This window comes from Gasterosteus aculeatus, chromosome 6, assembly GCF_964276395.1.
Source record: "Gasterosteus aculeatus chromosome 6, fGasAcu3.hap1.1, whole genome shotgun sequence".
In the NCBI taxonomy this organism is placed as follows: Eukaryota; Metazoa; Chordata; class Actinopteri; order Perciformes; family Gasterosteidae; genus Gasterosteus; species Gasterosteus aculeatus.
The window spans coordinates 13015371-13033412 of NC_135693.1; the positions used below are offsets into that span (position 1 = coordinate 13015371).

The 18042-nt window shown below is 44.1% G+C and overlaps 1 protein-coding gene across 2 annotated transcripts in view; it reads right to left on the reverse strand.

The window, feature by feature from the left end:
• lrmda (leucine rich melanocyte differentiation associated) overlaps positions 1–18042 on the reverse strand; it is a 170407-nt gene that overhangs the window by 45197 nt on the left and 107168 nt on the right. For both annotated transcript variants that reach the window (XM_040179117.2, XM_078104476.1), the window contains 3 exons: positions 11682–11808; positions 10170–10309; positions 7236–7362 (listed from right to left, as the gene is read on the reverse strand). In XM_040179117.2, coding sequence (XP_040035051.2) covers positions 7236–7362; positions 10170–10309; positions 11682–11808 — 394 coding nt within the window. The remainder of the gene's footprint in view (positions 1–7235; positions 7363–10169; positions 10310–11681; positions 11809–18042) is intronic.

The following is an 18042-nucleotide window of genomic DNA, read 5'->3' on the forward strand; positions in this document are numbered from 1 at the left end:
CTCCATAATATGGCCTAGTTAACTAATTTCCTGACAGCATGCTGGTCTTATAGGAGAAGTGTCAGATTTACAGCCTGTCAGAAACAAGATGGAATGCCCCCCCCACCTCCCCTCTCCTCCTTTCTTTTTCCAAAAATGCTTGGCAGCCTGTTCACTAAGAGCTCATATTCAATATCCTCTCTCTGTGTACTAGGGACATCTCTAATTCCAGACAAAGACAAAGAAACACAACCTTATTATGTTTGAAGGCTACCAGCAGTGTGTCATTTCATCCACAAGTTCCCATGAAAAAAAAAAAAAGTACTTAGAGGGGTGCTGTTAAGCAATGTAACATAGTTCTGAAGCCCTTACCAAGGAAGCAGGTAAATCCACTGTCCTGCAGGCTTCCGCATATTGACACATGCCCACACACAGTATGTGGTGCTCCTGTCTTTTAGTTGGTACACATGTGTACAACATTCATTTTTCTTTGACAGCGAAACCTCCCGACAAACAACGGGGTCACAGGGAAACTGAATCCCATCACAGACAAAGCACATTTTTCACCTACGCGGGCACGGCCTGCCACTGATAGCGACAAAGATAACAATGAGCCAGCGATGGTGTGAAGGCGGCCTTTAGGCCACACCGTGCAGGGGGAACAATACAATGCAGATTTTCAGAATGCTCCTAATTCCCCCCCCCCCCCCCCCCCTCCAACCCACGGATCTCAACTGTGTCGGTTTCAAAGTTCACAATGCAGTTCCAAGGTCTTCCTACCCTTTTCTTTTCTCTTTTTTCTGTTTGTGCTCCCATTCAGCCGGACGCTGTGGCCTATCACCGTCCCCACAATGACAGTAGGTGGAAGCGCTAGCTTTCATTACGCAAAGTATAAATAGTGTAATCTATCAGGCCCTGTCAATCAGGATGATTGATTATGGGCTGTCGGGGAGGAGAGTGACACATTAGAAAAGTTTGGTTAACAATGCCTGTAGCTGGTGCGGGCCTGCTGCCACCCAGCCCAGTGATTAATGTGTTGTCGGCCTGTAATCCCACACCCACGCTTAATGAGGCAAGAATTTATCATCTCAGCAGAGTGGCAGATGTCAGGGCGAAAGGAATCCAAGTGGCTGGAAACAATATACTTTTGCTAGCCGGTGCCTGACGCGTCTGACAAGCTCTGAAAACCACAATGAGGGTCTGTGTTAGCACAAACTTCAGCGGACGGACTTTCAGCTCCGCCGTCCTCCGTTGCGTGTTTTTCGTGAAAGTCACTGCTGAAAGAAGCGTAACGCTACTGGTGGGAAGAGGCAGCTGGTGTAGCAGGTTAAGGGGAAAATACAATACCACAGTGTGTGTGTGTGTGTGTGTGTGAGAATATACAACACACTAATTAAGTAAAGTATTAACTTTCTCAAGAGCATATCAACATCTGCATGTCAAAAAAACAACAACAACTTTACTTGAATTATCTGATGAAAATCGAAGCGTGAATTAAAGCGGAGCGGTCTCGAGAGGGCGCACGCGACAATCGACTTCAAAGCTAACTCTACGTGCGAGTGTTGAAATTGTGATTAATGTGCACTGTCAACATCGGCTAAAAGAGACGGGCAAAGAAAATAACTGATCTCTTCTAGAGATTTAAAGTTTGGCACGGTTGTGTGGAAACACCCGTTGGGGTAGAGGGGTGGGGGTTTAGAGAGAGATGGATGACTTTTTGTTTGTTTTGTTTTTTTTAGCACAGAAAACATTATGCCAGCTGCCTCTCATTAGGCCAGCAGCATCTTTCCGTCACCAAAGAGACCAACAGAGAGGATTAGCTCAGATTGGACTGATAGGCCAACGCACAGGGACGCCGCACTATGTAATAGCTAAGAGCATCATTTGATAAGAAGTGTCACTGAAGAGATGCCTTAGAGGCCGGGACATTGTTGCATATACAGGGAGTGTGGAGTTGTGTAGCCCCTTGAAAGAACTGAAAGAAAGCTCAGTGTTATAGAGGAACCAAATAAACAGGAGACGTAGCGCTCTGCGTGCAGAATATGCTTGATATAGGTCAAAAGAATGATGTTTCCAACGATGCTAGAAGGTGAAAGAGTGTTATTTCCTCTTAGTTTTCCGTGTCTTGGGAGAACCTTGGAAACAGATAAATTAATATAAAAATCCAGCCCTGCCCAAAGGCTTGGAAATGTTTCTAGTTGGAAGAGCATGTGTAAAAAGCAAAAGCTTTGAAGCTTGCCAATCCCAGGCTCTCAACATTATTACACTAATAAAAACTTAACAAAGACTTTACATTGCACCGATAAAAAAAGAGAAAAGTTTCACGAACAATCGCAACATTTGTCAAAGTTTATGAAAACTTTATATCAAAATGGGAGCGAGAGACGTCTCGTTATTGTTGGCCGGCCTCGGCCTGTTTTCTGACAGGCCTCAAACTCCACAGCTTAAACACAAGAGACGTGGAGACAACAACTGCTTCACCGCAGAGGCGTTCCTTCTTCTCTGTGCTGGATGCCAGCAGAAGGAGATGAAAATCAGCAAATGCAACGTGGCCTCTTCAGTGTCTCATAAAATCCTTTCAGCGACACATGTTTTTTTTTTTTTTTATGGTCTTCATTTTGCCAAAAATGAGTAATACATCTGTTATCTTTCCCCGCAAGAGTGACGTGACACCGAGGTCACGCACCCTGTGTCTCCAGGCTTTGAGGGAGCCAATAAATCAATCTTGGCACTATTACTTACAATTAATTGTGTTTTAAAGTTTTACAGTGTGTTTATGATATGCAGGACCTGCAGGGTTTATGTGGACAGTTTGAGTCACTCCCTCTAATTGCTGTTGTTTTCCCGGCTTTAACCCCTGCGTGACCCCTCACCTTAAGCTGCCAGAAGGCTCAGAACCAGGCTGGTTGCACTGGTCCAAACACTGGACATTCGTACACTCACAGATACCAACGGGCAAACACAGATGCCTGTTGGAATGAACACATGACTCAAAAAGACATATTTTGTCGGTCAAACAAACTAAACACTTAAACACGATTATTAACAGCTGTTTTGACATTTAGGATGTGTTGACGCTGAAAGAGGGCGAACAGAGATGAATCGTCTCAAGCGTTATAACAAGACATTATGTAAGGCGGGAGAAAGAACGCATTTTCAAGCAGATCACAATATATAGTGGGTTTATTCGTCTGAACAGAACGCAGACAGGCACTGAGCTTCGACACAGCGCCTTCTCCATCCACAGTGCTGTCCCTGCTGGACCTTCTGCGTACGACATATTGAATCAGGAATGTGAATATGTAAGAGGTCTGTATGTATAATAGCTGGTTGAAATACAGAATCTAGCAGAGAGCAACGATTGGTAATAAACCTGCTTCTACAGCAATCTGTTGGGTTATATTGCATCCCCTGTGTTGAGAACCATGTTCTTTGAGTTTTCTCAGAGGACACATTTGTTCAGTAAAATGATTCAGGAGACCCACTGAAGGCACATTCACAAAGCGCTATATTGCATGCTGTTTGTTATGTTTGAGAGCTTCGGGGGACTCATAACTCTCAAGCGGAGAAGAACGCGGCGACATACTTTACAGGGTACATTTGAGACTTGAAACGAGGGCAAAACAACCAGCCATTAGCGAAAATGCCTCTTCCCCCCCCCCCGAGTGTTGCTTCGCTAAAAAGCCACAATCATGCGTCACATGATGCCCAATCATGAGTTTAAAACCATGCGGTCTATCCTAGATGTAGAGTGTTCCCTTTGGCGCAAACTTAAAATGAACTACCCTCTTCTGCAGAGTAAAACAGGTTAGTGTCTGGGGAAGAAAAAAACAGAAATGAAAAGATCCACTTGAGGACTTTCCTGGCTCTGTCACTGTCAATTGCCTTGAAGAACCGTTACCCCGTGTGTAGAGACTCATGGGATCCGGGAGCTGGCTCAAGCCACCCGGCAGTGGAGTCTGCTTTACATTATACGCAGAAGGATGTGGGGGGAAAAACTTGTGTTCATGCTCGAAAATCAAGTCGAATGCTTCGTTCAGGCCAAATCTAAGTGACATTTGAGGAACATTTATACCCACTGACGTAGCTACAAGCTGTGCTCGGTAAGGCGGACCGTGGACTTCATTCACTGTGAAACGCTCTTAACCATGTGGCAGGAAGTAAATGTTATTCTACCAGCTTGATTTGATACGCAGAGCTCGGGATCTGGAAACAGAATGTGCTGTTTTGATAGACACGGCGAGTTTAACGCAAGGGTTCGGCAACACAATGTGGGCTCCATAGAGCAGAGGGAGGCGGAGGAGCCGAGCCAGAAAGTACCACATGTATTTTCTGAAAACCGGCCCTAACGCAGTCCAAGCGGCTCTGTGTGGTTTATCACCATTTTGTTCCATGACCTCTAAATCCTCAAAGAGAATTATCACATTATAGCATTCCAACACGCCCAATTTCCCAAAATACTGCTTAAGGCTTTTCCACTTTGACTCTGCTTGTTGTGGTTTTGGGAAAACACTCCAACTGTCACGGTCTTGTTTTTTTTTGTTTTAATTTATATAGATTTTTGTATCTCCCTCTCGCTCGTCTTTTGTCATTTATAACTTGTCTGCGTGCATGTGTGTGTGTGTGTGTTCTTCAAATTCAGAACGGGTCATTTTCTCTGTTGATTTTTAGTTGTATTGCATCTCTGAGTAGAAAAGGGACAAGTAGTTTGACAGAAACTGAGGCGATGAACTGAAATGACAAAGATAAGAGAGAGGGAGGTTAAAAAAAAAAAAAAAAGTAGATCTGGGCGACAACTCATTGTCACCCACTTATGGTGTCATGTCCACTCGTGCACGAAGGCGCACAATAACAATTAAACCTCACTGTGGGAGCACGGCTATTTCAAGCATGATTCTTTGTTTTCCTCTTTGTCACAAGACGGCAATCTCTTTGCAGTGACGGTTTGATTCTGTGACACCAAGATGTCATACATTAATACATGAAATTAGTTTTTACCTACATTTTGCAATCTATCTGATTGCAGGGTTTTTGTGTCTTTTCCTGCAAACACTGGGCCATTGGCTTTCTGTGTGCAGGCAACATGGAAAACATTGGGAATTCATAAAAGGTTAGGGTGTTCGGATTGTGCTAAGGACCATAACTGCTTTATCGGAACCATTTGGTGGCGCCCGGTGCCATTATGGCGTGATTGAAAAGGAGTTAAAACTGTGGTCACAATCCACTCCAATATGACTCAAGAGAGGTCTCAAAAGTTCAGCACTGTCAATTCAATAGACCATTAACCATTCCAATATGCACATCATGTAATGGGAATGATCTGATAGAGCAGGGACTTTTTTCCTTTAGATTTACGCTGTCATGACATGTTTCACTGTAACCTGGCTGCCGTTGCTGCGATTTCTATGGTTTCAATTTTTACACTGTAAACAGCAGCAAAGTAAATTTGTCGTAAAAGGTCTTAAAGGGAAAATAAGTGTTGGCCGAGCAAAAAAAACGTCACGAATGAACAATTTAATTCACGTCTGTTGCACTGTATTTATTTCTCTCCAATACTCGCCCTAATTGAGACTGAAACAGCAGCACCGGCGACAGTGAGACAGCTAATTACCACCCTTTGTAATGAAGCGAATGGCAGACGCTGTACCATGAGCCACTGTTATGAGCAACACCCGGCCGTACCAGACATAAAAGAAAACACAAATATCTAATTATGCCATCATCGCTCCTCGCTCTCCTGTTCCGTTGCAAACGTGACATTAATGGGTGGGCCCGCGCTATTGGTCAGCTTACAATCACTCTGATGATGTGGACAATTAGAGCCGGGAGGTTCTCACGGCTCATCAAGTCTGTGATAGTTGACGCGTCACGTCTCGTCTAAATCACAACAAATGTTATGGAAATGCCGGCGTGACATTCAAGGGCCCCTGACACGGGATCCGTCCCGGCAAAAAAATTCTCCTCTTTGTCTAATGAGCACTGCTAATAAGGAACTGCCGGTGGGATCGCAAAAGCATGATATGGCACAGAAAGTACTGTGCACCGGGAGTTAGGGAGCGTTTTCATCAAAGCTCTAACCTTTTACTTTGCATTGGGAATAAATAATCATATACAGCAGGTTCAAAGACACAGTGACAGAAAAACACACACATCATGTCAGCAAGAATCAGTGATTATCTCTCCTTTCATCTAGGGCTGTGGCAACAAAGGCAAACATTTCTTTTTCCCTGACAAGCTATGTAAATAAAATCTTATAAAGTGACTTTGCCCTGCCAAAAAGCATTGTAGAGGTCCTTGGTTTCGTTTTATATAAAGTGGATGAACATTGTTTTCATTCCACTTTTTTTTTTTCCATCTACCAAACATGCCAGACTGAGGTTAAATTATTTCAGTGTTTTGCTTTCCTGCTTGCCACTTGCATGGAGAATCAAGAACAAAGCATAGCATGAGCTGACACTAAAACAGAACACTATCTTATCTGAAACAATAAATATTATGCTTTTCTCGTGCGCTTTTAAACCCGACATCACCTCACATGCTTCTGATTTGTCATTGGATGCCGTCGCTCCTGCTATTCTGGCTCCATTTTAAACATCCAAGGCTCACTGTCGGAGCCCCAGAGACCTTGAAGCGACAAAGCTTAGCTCATCCAAACAGTAAATATTTCATGACCTTACAATAACATGAAATTAAATCTAGGCAAAAGCTGTTCATTTATATTGCATTATCAAAGGAATGGAAGACATGGGTGTGGGGAGTGGGAGGGGGGGAATTGGTTGGTCTATGAACTGCCCGAACGCTAATTAGTCTGTATGGCCCAAAGACAAGAGAGGGAGGAATAAGTGCACGGGCTCAGGATAATTAAGCGATAGTGAGCGCCGTGTACGTGAGCTGTCACTCCAATCGCCACCAATGTCACACTTGGAAACACAACCGGGGTCGGACAGCCGCCCGTCGTCTTTGATCTGGGCTCATGCATATGAAATCAGGTCAGGCTGTGGTCACACATTTACACACACACACACACACACACACACACACACACATTCATACACTTTAAGCGATAGTAAAGAAAGACCTTTCACAAAAGGGCCTCACTACAAGGACCTTTGTTAAGGGAGACAGTCAAGCATGAACAGGAAGAAAGAAAGGCCAATAGAAAGAATAGTAAAAGGGAAAGAAGGGATAAAGAGACTTCACAGGGAATACTATTTTAAACACACACAAAAAAATAGAATAAACAGGGCTTAACTTACTGCTTCCGACTTTGGTTTGACCACTTTCATGAATGCTCCTCTTGCCTGCGCCTCCATCATTTCTTTCGGAGTTACCTTCCTGGTGTCCAGAAACTTCAGCTGGGGCAACTTGTGCAGGACAAAGTACCTACGGGGAAAACAACGATTCAACTTCAAGCCGTAGCGTAGCATTGCTTTAAAAGGTCCCGCGGTGAGCCGGCTCTTAACAACGAGACAAACATAGATTCTAAGGAAGTGACTCGCTAATCAAACCGACACGCATACTAATATGTAAATACATGCGTCAACAAAACTTGAAAAGAAGCCGTGTTTACTGAGATTTAATGTAGGTGCAGATATAATGGTGATATTTTCTTGCATGTAATAACCTTCAAAGCTGATAAGAATAAGCACGACATATAAATAGCACAAAAGGAGATACAACCCGTCTGCCAGAGCTGTCATTCTGGCAGCATCAACACAGATATCTCTCGAAGCTTTCAGACACACTCTTGTCTTTCATTGGTAGGGAGAGAAACGTCAAAAGATAATGGTTGGAATACATAGACGACAACAGATCCTTTCACAGGCAGGCAGGGATAGAGGAACCAGCATGTCAGGGCTGAACCGGTAGCCAAAGAGGACATGCATTCAGCGCCTAAGTGGAGGGTGAGAAAGGACGGGGGATGCGGGCACAGACGAGACCTGAGCGCAAAGAGCCGGGACAAATCGATGACGGGCAATGGGCGATGAGGGGAGATGGCAAAGCTCGTGTCAAGTTCTCATCACTTGAGGATTATAAGAAAGGGATGCAGGGATCACGTTTAGACTGACACGGAACGGATGGTATCTCCATGCAAAACGCAAAACGCGAAACGTCTGAAATAGTTTGAAAGGTACACAAAACAGAGTGCGTATCCACAAAAATACATTTGGCCTTAAATTAAAAACATCAGCATAGGGTGAAATGACTTGTTCCTAATAAGAGCTCCTTTTCCGATGAGAGCACCAGCACTTAAATTCAAGAGCCCCCAATCCTATCCTGTGTCTCCCTCCCTGTAAGAGGACTTTGTTCGGGGGCATTTCCATGATGAAACGTGAAGATGCCCTTGGGAGACGTGCAGGGAGGTTATTCTCCGTAGGTAACCCACCATCACAGGGTCAGAGCCGATGACAAGGCTCTGTCAGCCGGTAGGGATATTAATGATTCACACCCACCAAAGCGGGAGGAACCGAGAGCACACAGGGGGTGAGGGGGGAGGGTGGGGGAGAGGGGGGACTGCAAGGAAAGAAAAAACTCACTCTCACACACTTTGTTTAGCCGTTTCAAACATGTGATAACAACAATGGGATTCCCGCTGCCCTTGGAGGTGGATGTTGTAGATAAAATAGATTTATGCTGCTATCATACTTTCCTCAAATGTACTTTTGTTTACAGTCTATAATTCGTAGGAAAATGGTTGGATAGGTTAATAAATAAATAATACTTATTTGCTAGAAGCTGCCCTTGATATTTCAATGTATTTTGCTTGAAAATTCCAAATAAAGAAACACTTTTTGCCAATATTTGATAGGAATTACTGATGAATAATAGTTCCAATAAAAGAGTTATCAATCACTAACCTAGTATCACATCTACGGAGGATAACAAAAGTGACATTGAGGGCCATTAGAAAAAGGTTGAGTGAGCATTACAGTCAGTGGCTGAGGGACCTCAGGCCAAAGCTCTTTGATGTGAAACGAAACGAGATCGGACAAACTGATAACTTTCCCCAAAGAGCATCAAGAGACATGTTAATATTTAAACAATGCAGAAACAAAGAGAAAAGAAAGAGGTTGACATACATATCAGTAGTTTAATAGTTCCCTGAGGAGATGCATAATCAGTAGCCTTTGTGAACATATAATACTACAGCCTTGAACTCTGGTATTATTGTAGTACCACAAATGGCCACATTGGCCGGCTAAAGAACGGGACACCATTTAACCTCCAGCCACACTGCATGCTGTGTGAAAGAATACCGTGTTTCTGTGTCGTTGCACTAATTGGGGCACCGATGCAACGCGCGAGGGTAGTTCAGACCTCTCGGGGCATTGGGCTGGGTATTTATTGCCCAAGGCCAATGCTGTCACGACCTCCACACAGCCTAACCTTGTCAGACATGAAATCTGCATCACGCTCAAACTGATGTTTTACTCTGTGACACATTATGAATATTACATTACAGGACTCTAGACGTTGTCAGTCAAAACAGAACAGCTTTCCTCACCGGCAAAGATAAGCATGCGGGGCGAGGGGGAAAGGGGGGAGCTGGAGAGGCAAAGTGAGAGAGGGAGGCGCGAGGGTTGAGGCGAGGAGGGGGATGGAGGGGGGGGGGCAAAAAAGGAGAGAAGAAAGATTATTCAAGAAAGGCATGGGTGGTAAATGATTAATAGGCAACGCAGAGTCAGAAACAAGCACTTAGGGCAAAAACAGACAAAAGAGAGTGTGCTTTTCGCCTTTTATCACATTTCATGTAAAGGACCCTGACAAATGGTGGTCATATTGCATGGCTCCAGGCCTGGCTTGATGTTTAATGCATCATCTGTTCTGGTAAGGTAGGGTAGTAAACACTCATTTGTGGTGGCGACTAGTCACACATGAAATCCATTTTGCAAACTGGAGTGTAGAGGGGCCAGTTGACAAAGCTTTTAGAGTGATGTGGTTGGATCCGCAGTCTGCAAGTGAAATGTAGGGGGGGGGGGCTGGATGTTTTAGAAAAAAGGAACATCTCCACATCCATTACTTACAAAAAGCTACGACTCTGAATAGCTCAGGATCAAAACTGTCTGACTAGAAAATAAAAACACACCCCACCCTAAACACGATCTCTCCATCTATCTAAACGGGTCATGTGTGAAAGCTGTGCCTTATTCATGTGCCACGTCGCCGTCACAGTCCGCGTAGTAACTGACCTGTATCTCTGGTAGTCGTCCTCATCCTTATCCGGGCTGACCAGCTGGTTGGGGCAGGCCTCATTTCCCAGCAGGCTTAGGTACACCAGTGACGGGGTCACATCAGCCAAGTGTTCCAGCAGGTCCTCGATATCAGTCAGGTGTCAAAGGGCGGATGTCAAGGACCTAACGCTGTTAATTACATTAGCATTTACTACCCGCGTGGCCCCTTCCGTGCCTGTCCGCACTAAAACAAATCACTGTCAAATTTAGCGAAGTGCTCAAAGGGGTTAGTCAGTGGCTTTGTGCGACCGGGCAGCCAGAGGGGCAATTTAAGGTGCAGGCTTTGGCATATAGTAGTGACACGATTTGGCTGCCGCTCTCTCTCTCTCTCTCTTTTCTCTCGATCTCTTTCATTTCCTAGGTGGCCTGGGTGCAGAACAGTGACAAAATGATGGATGCCCTGCGGTTCAAACGGTCCGTGCTTCCCAGAGCCGTGCTGTGGAAAACTTTTGCGAAAACGTGGAAAAAAAACAAACAGCCCTTAAGCAGGCACATTCATCACTAATACATTCACTTGGAAAATTGAGCCCCGAAGTGTCAAAATACAACTGCACTAATGCAGTGCTCAAGCTTTAAAATGGCACTGTGCCACGACAGGATGTACATAATTGGCCTATTAGCATGTGCCGACCACTTCACAACCCAACTCAGCACACAGTCCCAGACGCACACTTCAAGGAGCCCCAGTTTTTATGTTGACTTTGGATGCGTGTGTGTGTGTGTGTGTGTGTGTGTGTGTGTGTGTGTGTGTGAATGAGCAAGAGAGTGAACATCGTTACCCAGCAGGATCTGCATAACCAGAGGAAAACAGGACACATTGCTAAACCTGTTCTGAAGCTTCGACGGGAAGTTCACACATTTCAGACTGATCATAAACAGCTTTGCAATGTGCCGATGTCTAGAATTTGGGGTGTTTAAAAAAAAATGTAAAGTAGAACACAAGGAACTGCGAGAATCAGTGAACTAAAAGGGTGTGTTCTAGTGACAAATTAATAATTTAATAATAAATAACATTTATTTTAATGAGGTAAAAAAGTGTAATCATGTACAATGGTACAAACCAAGCTTCAAATATCCTGATTTGATTCTCTACTATTTAAAATAAATGATGTCGAAACACATCGCAAAAAAATTGTTTTATTATTTGGATGCTTGGCTAGTTTTAATCCAACACTTTTTGTTCCTTTTAAAAAGAAAACATCTGTTATGTTGACCTTTTAATCGGATTCCACTAGAGGTCCCTGTGGTTCAAAAACTACAGTGTGGAGCTCTGTGACAGAGTTCCTCTTCTCTCTTTTGAAATACACAGCGCTCTCTACAAAAGCACAACACTTAAAACATTACAAGTGTAAGTCTCATCAACGTATGAATATAAACAAAATACACTGTTGATGACGGTGTCTGTTATCTACGCCGTGAGAGTGAATTTCAAATGCAAATAAGAAATGAGCAATCACTGTGAAAGGATATTTTGTTCTTATTGAGCGTGAGGGTGTGGAGGTTGGGTAACCTGGGCAACAGGAGGTCATTTCCCAGCAGATTGTTGTCGACGATCAGCTCCTCCAGCGCGGTGAACATTTCGAGACCCGCCAGTGACCTGCGAAACACACACGGCAACAGCAAAACTGTTATGGCTCTAAATCTGGTCCGCTGTTATTGTGCAGAAATATTTCAGCATCCCTCTTTCATACGCCGGGCCAGTACGGGTCTGGTCCTGTCAGGGAAGTGAATGACAAGAATTAGTGGTGCTGAGCTCCCCTGGCACGGTGAGGCATGGTGAGGCATCCTTCAGCGGCTGGCAGGATGAGGGATGGGGGTCACTTGTGAGTAGCCAGGATTCAAAACAAAAGGCTTCAGAAATGCGGCGGGCAGGATGAATTTGTCAATGTCTTGTGCCTTGAGGCGCCCAGTTTCGCCTGACCCTAACCCTCCATTCCCAAGACAAATCACTCTGTCACAGTTCACCTTCACTCCCCAGACACAAATTTAACTTGTCATCCATCATTTTCACAGAGGAACTAGAATGTACTCGCAATCACAGATGGAATGGAAGGGAAACTTTTTGGCAAATTTACCACAATAGGAGTTATTAGTGTTGGGATTTTAGCATCAAAAGACGGGGAACTTTGCTTTTTTGTTTGTTTTTTATGACAAATTACAAAGAGGGGTGAAGGTTCCTCTCAACTCTCTCCCCTTCCGTCTCCTTCACACGCATTCACACCGGCGTTACAGTGATGGAGGGTGGTGGTAGGAGTAATGTTAGAGCCCTGCGAAGTTCAAGTCGTGGAAGGTGCACAAAAAGCAATGCGTGTGTGTTGTCTAATCCTTCACACTGTCAGCGCGCCATGTTAAAGTGTCCTGGGTGACTTCATCGACATTTAAACCTGCCAGAACGTGACACATGCACACGGATTCATATTTAAAACACAGCTTTTATTATTACTTAATATATGTCAAAATATAAAAATAATTCACCCCAAGATCAGAATGTTTGGAATCCGATTCTAGTTCTATAATCAAACAGAACACATTGACAAGACTTACGTAAATGCAAATTCCTGTGAGCAGTGTCACATTGCGGCATGACAATCTCAAGGTACAGTCAGGTTCCTTCACAGGCGCGGTGTGAACTATTGCTCCTTTCTGGATCTGCCTAGTGTCAATAGCTGCCATAACACATACCAACTTCGAGCTATGTAAATGTAACACCTCGATCATGACAATCTGCAAACGCATGGCAACGAGCAGTGAGCTTCATGGGGGCAGGGCATGACATGCAATCACATTCATTATGTGAACTTCACTTCAAACTAAGAAGGCAATGAAAATAAAATTAAAAAAAGATGACGGCACTGCAGTGTACACATATGCACCTGGCTATTACCATGTTGCAATTCACACCCTTTCAGTTTGCCAGATCAACTGTTATCTTGCGCCATTTGCTGTTAATTGCCTTTTTTCGGTTTCTAGCCAATCAACTGGAGCTCCATGCAGACAGCCTCGTTGGCCAAAACGCAGATGCACAGAGGGGACACATTGGCAGAAACTTTGAACTACAAAGCAAAATGATGCATCTTTCTTCTCGTGTGAAAAGCGACAAATAAGCGGTACGCAGTAGACTTGCGAGTGAGGCGGAGTGAGCTGCCTCATTTCAAACAAAATCAACCTTTTGCAAACACACACACACACACACACACACACACACACACACACACACACACACACACACTTGATACACACAACAACAGCTGACAGCACCTAGTCAGTGTGGTGGCAAAGCCGCTAGCTGACAACCTCTTATCAGGTCTGATTAATGCATTGGCAAGAGGGATGAATACGGAGATGTGCCAGTTTCGTGACATCCTTTGCCGTTCCTCATTTATGAAAGCAAAAACACCCATTAAGCTAGAATACTTAAATCTATAGACCAAAAATCAAAAACTCCATGAGATTTTTTTACCTTTTTTTGTTGCTTGTTGTTACGGTGTTTTATAAATTTCTTTTTTTTTTGAATGGCCTGTTGGTCCAAACAAGCAATTATAAAACAAACTTTACTTTTCCTTAGCGGAGTTATTGTGTTTCAATTTCCAGGGAATACGGTAAAACATGCAATTAATTTGCGAGGAAAATGTACCGTTTGGCACACACCATATTGAATAAACATTATTGCATTTTCTGTGAAAAGAGGTTGCTAACTAACTATTGCCACCTGTAAGTCTGCGTGCCCGTGTGTGTGCGTGTGTGTTTCTGTGTATGATGGGCTGCAGTCCTGTGGGTTATCTTATTAGCTGCTCGGTTAAAGGGAGCCGCATGGCGCAGGAGGGAGCCTTATTAATTGTTGTTTTCATGTCACCACTGCTGCGTGCACTGGCTGATTTAATCAGTTAAATTCACAGCCAGGGGAGAGCCACTGACTCCCAGCCAGCATTAAATACAGTGCAGGGATTGAACTTGTGATACGCTCTAGCTTTCTGTGCTCCCTCTGCAGATTTCCATTTCTGGTTTCATTACTTGTTTTAAGCTTTCTTGTTTTAATGTGTGGTTTGGAAAACTAATAAAGTTGAAGCACTGCAGTAAAAGTACTTCACTTCCTTAAGAAAAGAAAAGAAAGAAAAAGAGGCAGCTTTTGGTCTTAACGAAACTAATGAGGATAATCACCTTGAGTCACATTGCTGTACAGGTTTGGTAATTGGCCAACACGTGCATAACACACGTGCAACACAGAAATGATTTTTCTAATCTTAGTTTTATTAGCATTAGTTTGATGTAACTCAACTTCCTCAAAAGTAATAATGAAAACATGTATCTTGGGTTCCATTGCAATTGTAAATACTACTGCCAACATGTTTGGGTGGCTTTATACAGTCCAGTAATATCATTTATATTCATGTATATCATTAGCTATGAAAAACAAATCGAGAACATTTTGGACTATACATTTTTTTTGTTGTATCACTTAATTGTAAAAATTGTAATAATTATGATTTCCTGAGGAAGGCGTGATCAAATGAATTTCCTCAAGTCTCTGACGAGCAAGAGAGGGACAGACAGGCGGTAGCTTTAACGAGGTGAGGCGAATCCCGTCCTTGTTAAGATAATTATGATCAGCCTCATTGTCAGAGCTAATACTCCAGGCTGTCTTTACGCTTTGACTACCACTTAGCCTGGGTAAGCTCGGCCTCATACATCATACGGCCCGGCGTGCATCGGCGCGCGTGTGCTTTTGAGCTTACGTAAGTAGGACATGGATGTGTTGAATAAGATCCGGCCTTCTGAGCGCACACAGCGCAATTAGACATATTTGGCTGGAGCAGTAAATTCAGCACAGGAAGCAGGGGAACTGTGTGAGGCCCCAGACGAGGGCAGCGGAGAGAGACACCGACCAAGAGAGCAGCCCTGCCAGATCAATACACTAATACTAATGCGGACACAGTGATTGATGAACCACTGCTGACAACAGAGGGAAGAAAACTCTCGACCAGTATTGGCTGAAATGTCAGTCACTCCTGCCAATGGTGTGCGCTGGTGTCATGTCATATATATCCAGCAGCAGCAGAAGAAAGATGGAGAAATCGTTTCAATATGTTACACAGTCTCACGTTATTTGAGTCTTTTTTCTTCAAACGGAAAAGAATAGGAACAATATGGAGTCTAGTTTAGCCAGGAAATACAGCGCTATAATATAAAACAAACCCACAGTGTTCCCAATTAATGAAATAGTGAAAGAGAGCACAGAGGCAACATCCCTGCAGCTTGCACGGCAATACTGAAAAAAGTCCCTGAGTCTAATGGATATCAAGAACACACGGACACCGTGGGACACTGGAGAGAAATCGCAGTCGGAGTCAACAGTTAAAAGGCCCGATGTCCTCTCATGGGTCAGAAAGGCACTGCAGTGATATTCTAAACCGCCGGCCAGAGCTGCAGAGTGACAGGTGTAACGACGTCCTGTTCAGAAGGCGACAGATAAATGCTTGATAAATTGACCAATGGTGGGGAAATGATGGCCTTCATGTGTGCATAATGGCCTATTCAGAGCACACTTCGGATTGCCTGCCAGAATAAGGTACTGTGCTGGAGGGGAGAAGGAAGTGAACCTGGTAAATCCAGTATGTGGACGGGCTTTAATAAACTTAATAAGAAAGGTGAATTTAGGAGAGCTAGTTGGAGAGGGTGAACGGAGGCTGAATTCAGCCCGGAATCAAAAATATAATGATGCTTTTTGCTTGTGCACTGCAAACTAGCTTAATCAGTAATATCACAAATTAGCCATATTACCAATTGTTGTGTGTAAAAGAGTAGGGGGTGAGTGTAGAAGCCATACAGTTATAAAGCACTATGTTAATGAGAGAAGAATTGAGGATAACATAACCTTGATTAATACACAAGTCTCCATTAGTTTAACACAGCTGCGTTTCATCAACCACCCAAACCAAAAGAAAAACACAAATAGACGCTAAAAAAAAGCTAAATGCAGCCTCTAAACACTATCTGGATTAGCTTGTGGGAAAATAAGATGGCGTTATCTGTAAAGCAAAATTAATACCTTGCAACCCCTCAAGCCCCCAACACCCTCCTACCACCTCCACACAGCGATGATCAGTTCTGTTCCGGGACTCTTCCCTCGAGCTACAGTTCATGGCCTATACGTGTCTCTGTACGTGCATCTCCGATGGCAACGGTGAATTAGTCATTATACGTCTCCATCTCCCCCACGGCGCTCCCTTTTTTACCCCCCCTATCTCCCTCACACGTAGACAGTCGATGCTCAGTGTGGCACTTGTCTTCTCTGTATTGCTAGGGCCTCAGGTGGCAGTCATTTAAAGATCACACGTCCAGGACACACATAGCCCTCCCTGAATGCATGTCAATTCACACATGGAAAGGGGATTACAGGCAGCTGCAAATTACTATTAATGGCAATGCAAATCATTAGAGTACGTTTGGCGCCGCCAGCGAAATCTCTCCTTTATGTGGGTACACTCTAAATCTGTTTTGAATATTGCGCTACGCTTGCTCCTGGTAGCCTGTGTGTAAGAGCATCATCGGTGGAAAGCCGTCAATTGGAGGTGGAGATTGAACTTTGCACAACGTTACATCATTTGCAAAACAGAAATACACGTTTCTTTAGAGAGCACAAAGAAATTCAAGTTTTTTTGTTGATGATGGAGTTGAATTCCATGGGCCATGACTTCGTGCCATATAAGGTTATAATGTGCATATTAAATTGTTGAAAATGTCGACACAGCGGTGGGCCTGTTGAACGTGCAAAGCTAGTGTGTGAAGTATAATACCACTGTGGATCCTGCCGTGTCTGAGTTACGGACTATGCCCGTGGATGCTTCCTGCTGAGTGTGTGAGGTTAATATTCCCTCTCAATGTCGCTCTCACTGGAGGAGCGGCTGAGAGCTCTGTGACTCAGACAGCGGCTGGTACGTACAGTCGGGGACTGTCTGATTAATGACCCTGGATCAATCCTGGCCATGGGATGAGGACTTGACAGACATTCCTGTCGGGCCCAACTTCATAAGCCTGACTCGTCCCCGGTTTGGCTCCGGATGAAATCTAAGCTCCAACACTGACCGAATTGATGGCGTTACCTCGTTCCCGGAAAGGTTCTGGAGAGATCCGTGCAACAAGGTGGACGTCTATCTCTAAAAGTTGTCAATCAAACAACGAAAGGCATGCAAGCGGTATTGCTGGTGAGGCCGGGTTCCTTACGAGCCGACACAAAACCTTCCTCTTCATAGTACCTGGACGGTGCCGAAAGCGCGGCCCTGTGTCTTGCTAATGTTTGTATTGAAAGATTAGTTGTCCATCAACACGACAAACACCCGGCTTTCTAAGTGAGTAAGGACTGAAAATCAATTCACTGATGGCATTGCAGTCAGTGAGGACGTCAATGCAGCACAAACAGGCGCGCACACGAGCTCTCACGCATGCTGCACAGCCTCACACATCTTTAAGTCTATACAACAGTATCGCACTGACAGAGTGGATCAACCTATAATATGAGCACACTCCACATTACACAATTGGGTTTCAGTGTATAAAATAATGCAAAAAAAGACCATATTTCTACTGAATTTGTAAAAAGAAATTAACTCATGTACTTTTGAGATAAAATGAAGTAACAAATAAATAATAGATGCTGCGATCTGTGAGGAAGAATCCCTCAGTGCCCCGTCTGCCCGTGTACGCTCTGTCATTACAGTGTTCAGGCTCAGTGCTCGTCAACGTTTCCCTGAGAGGGCGAGCCGTCCCGCATTACGTTTGAGTGAGTTCAACTGTCAACTGCCAGCCATTTGTATGCCTGAGCGTCCACCTAATA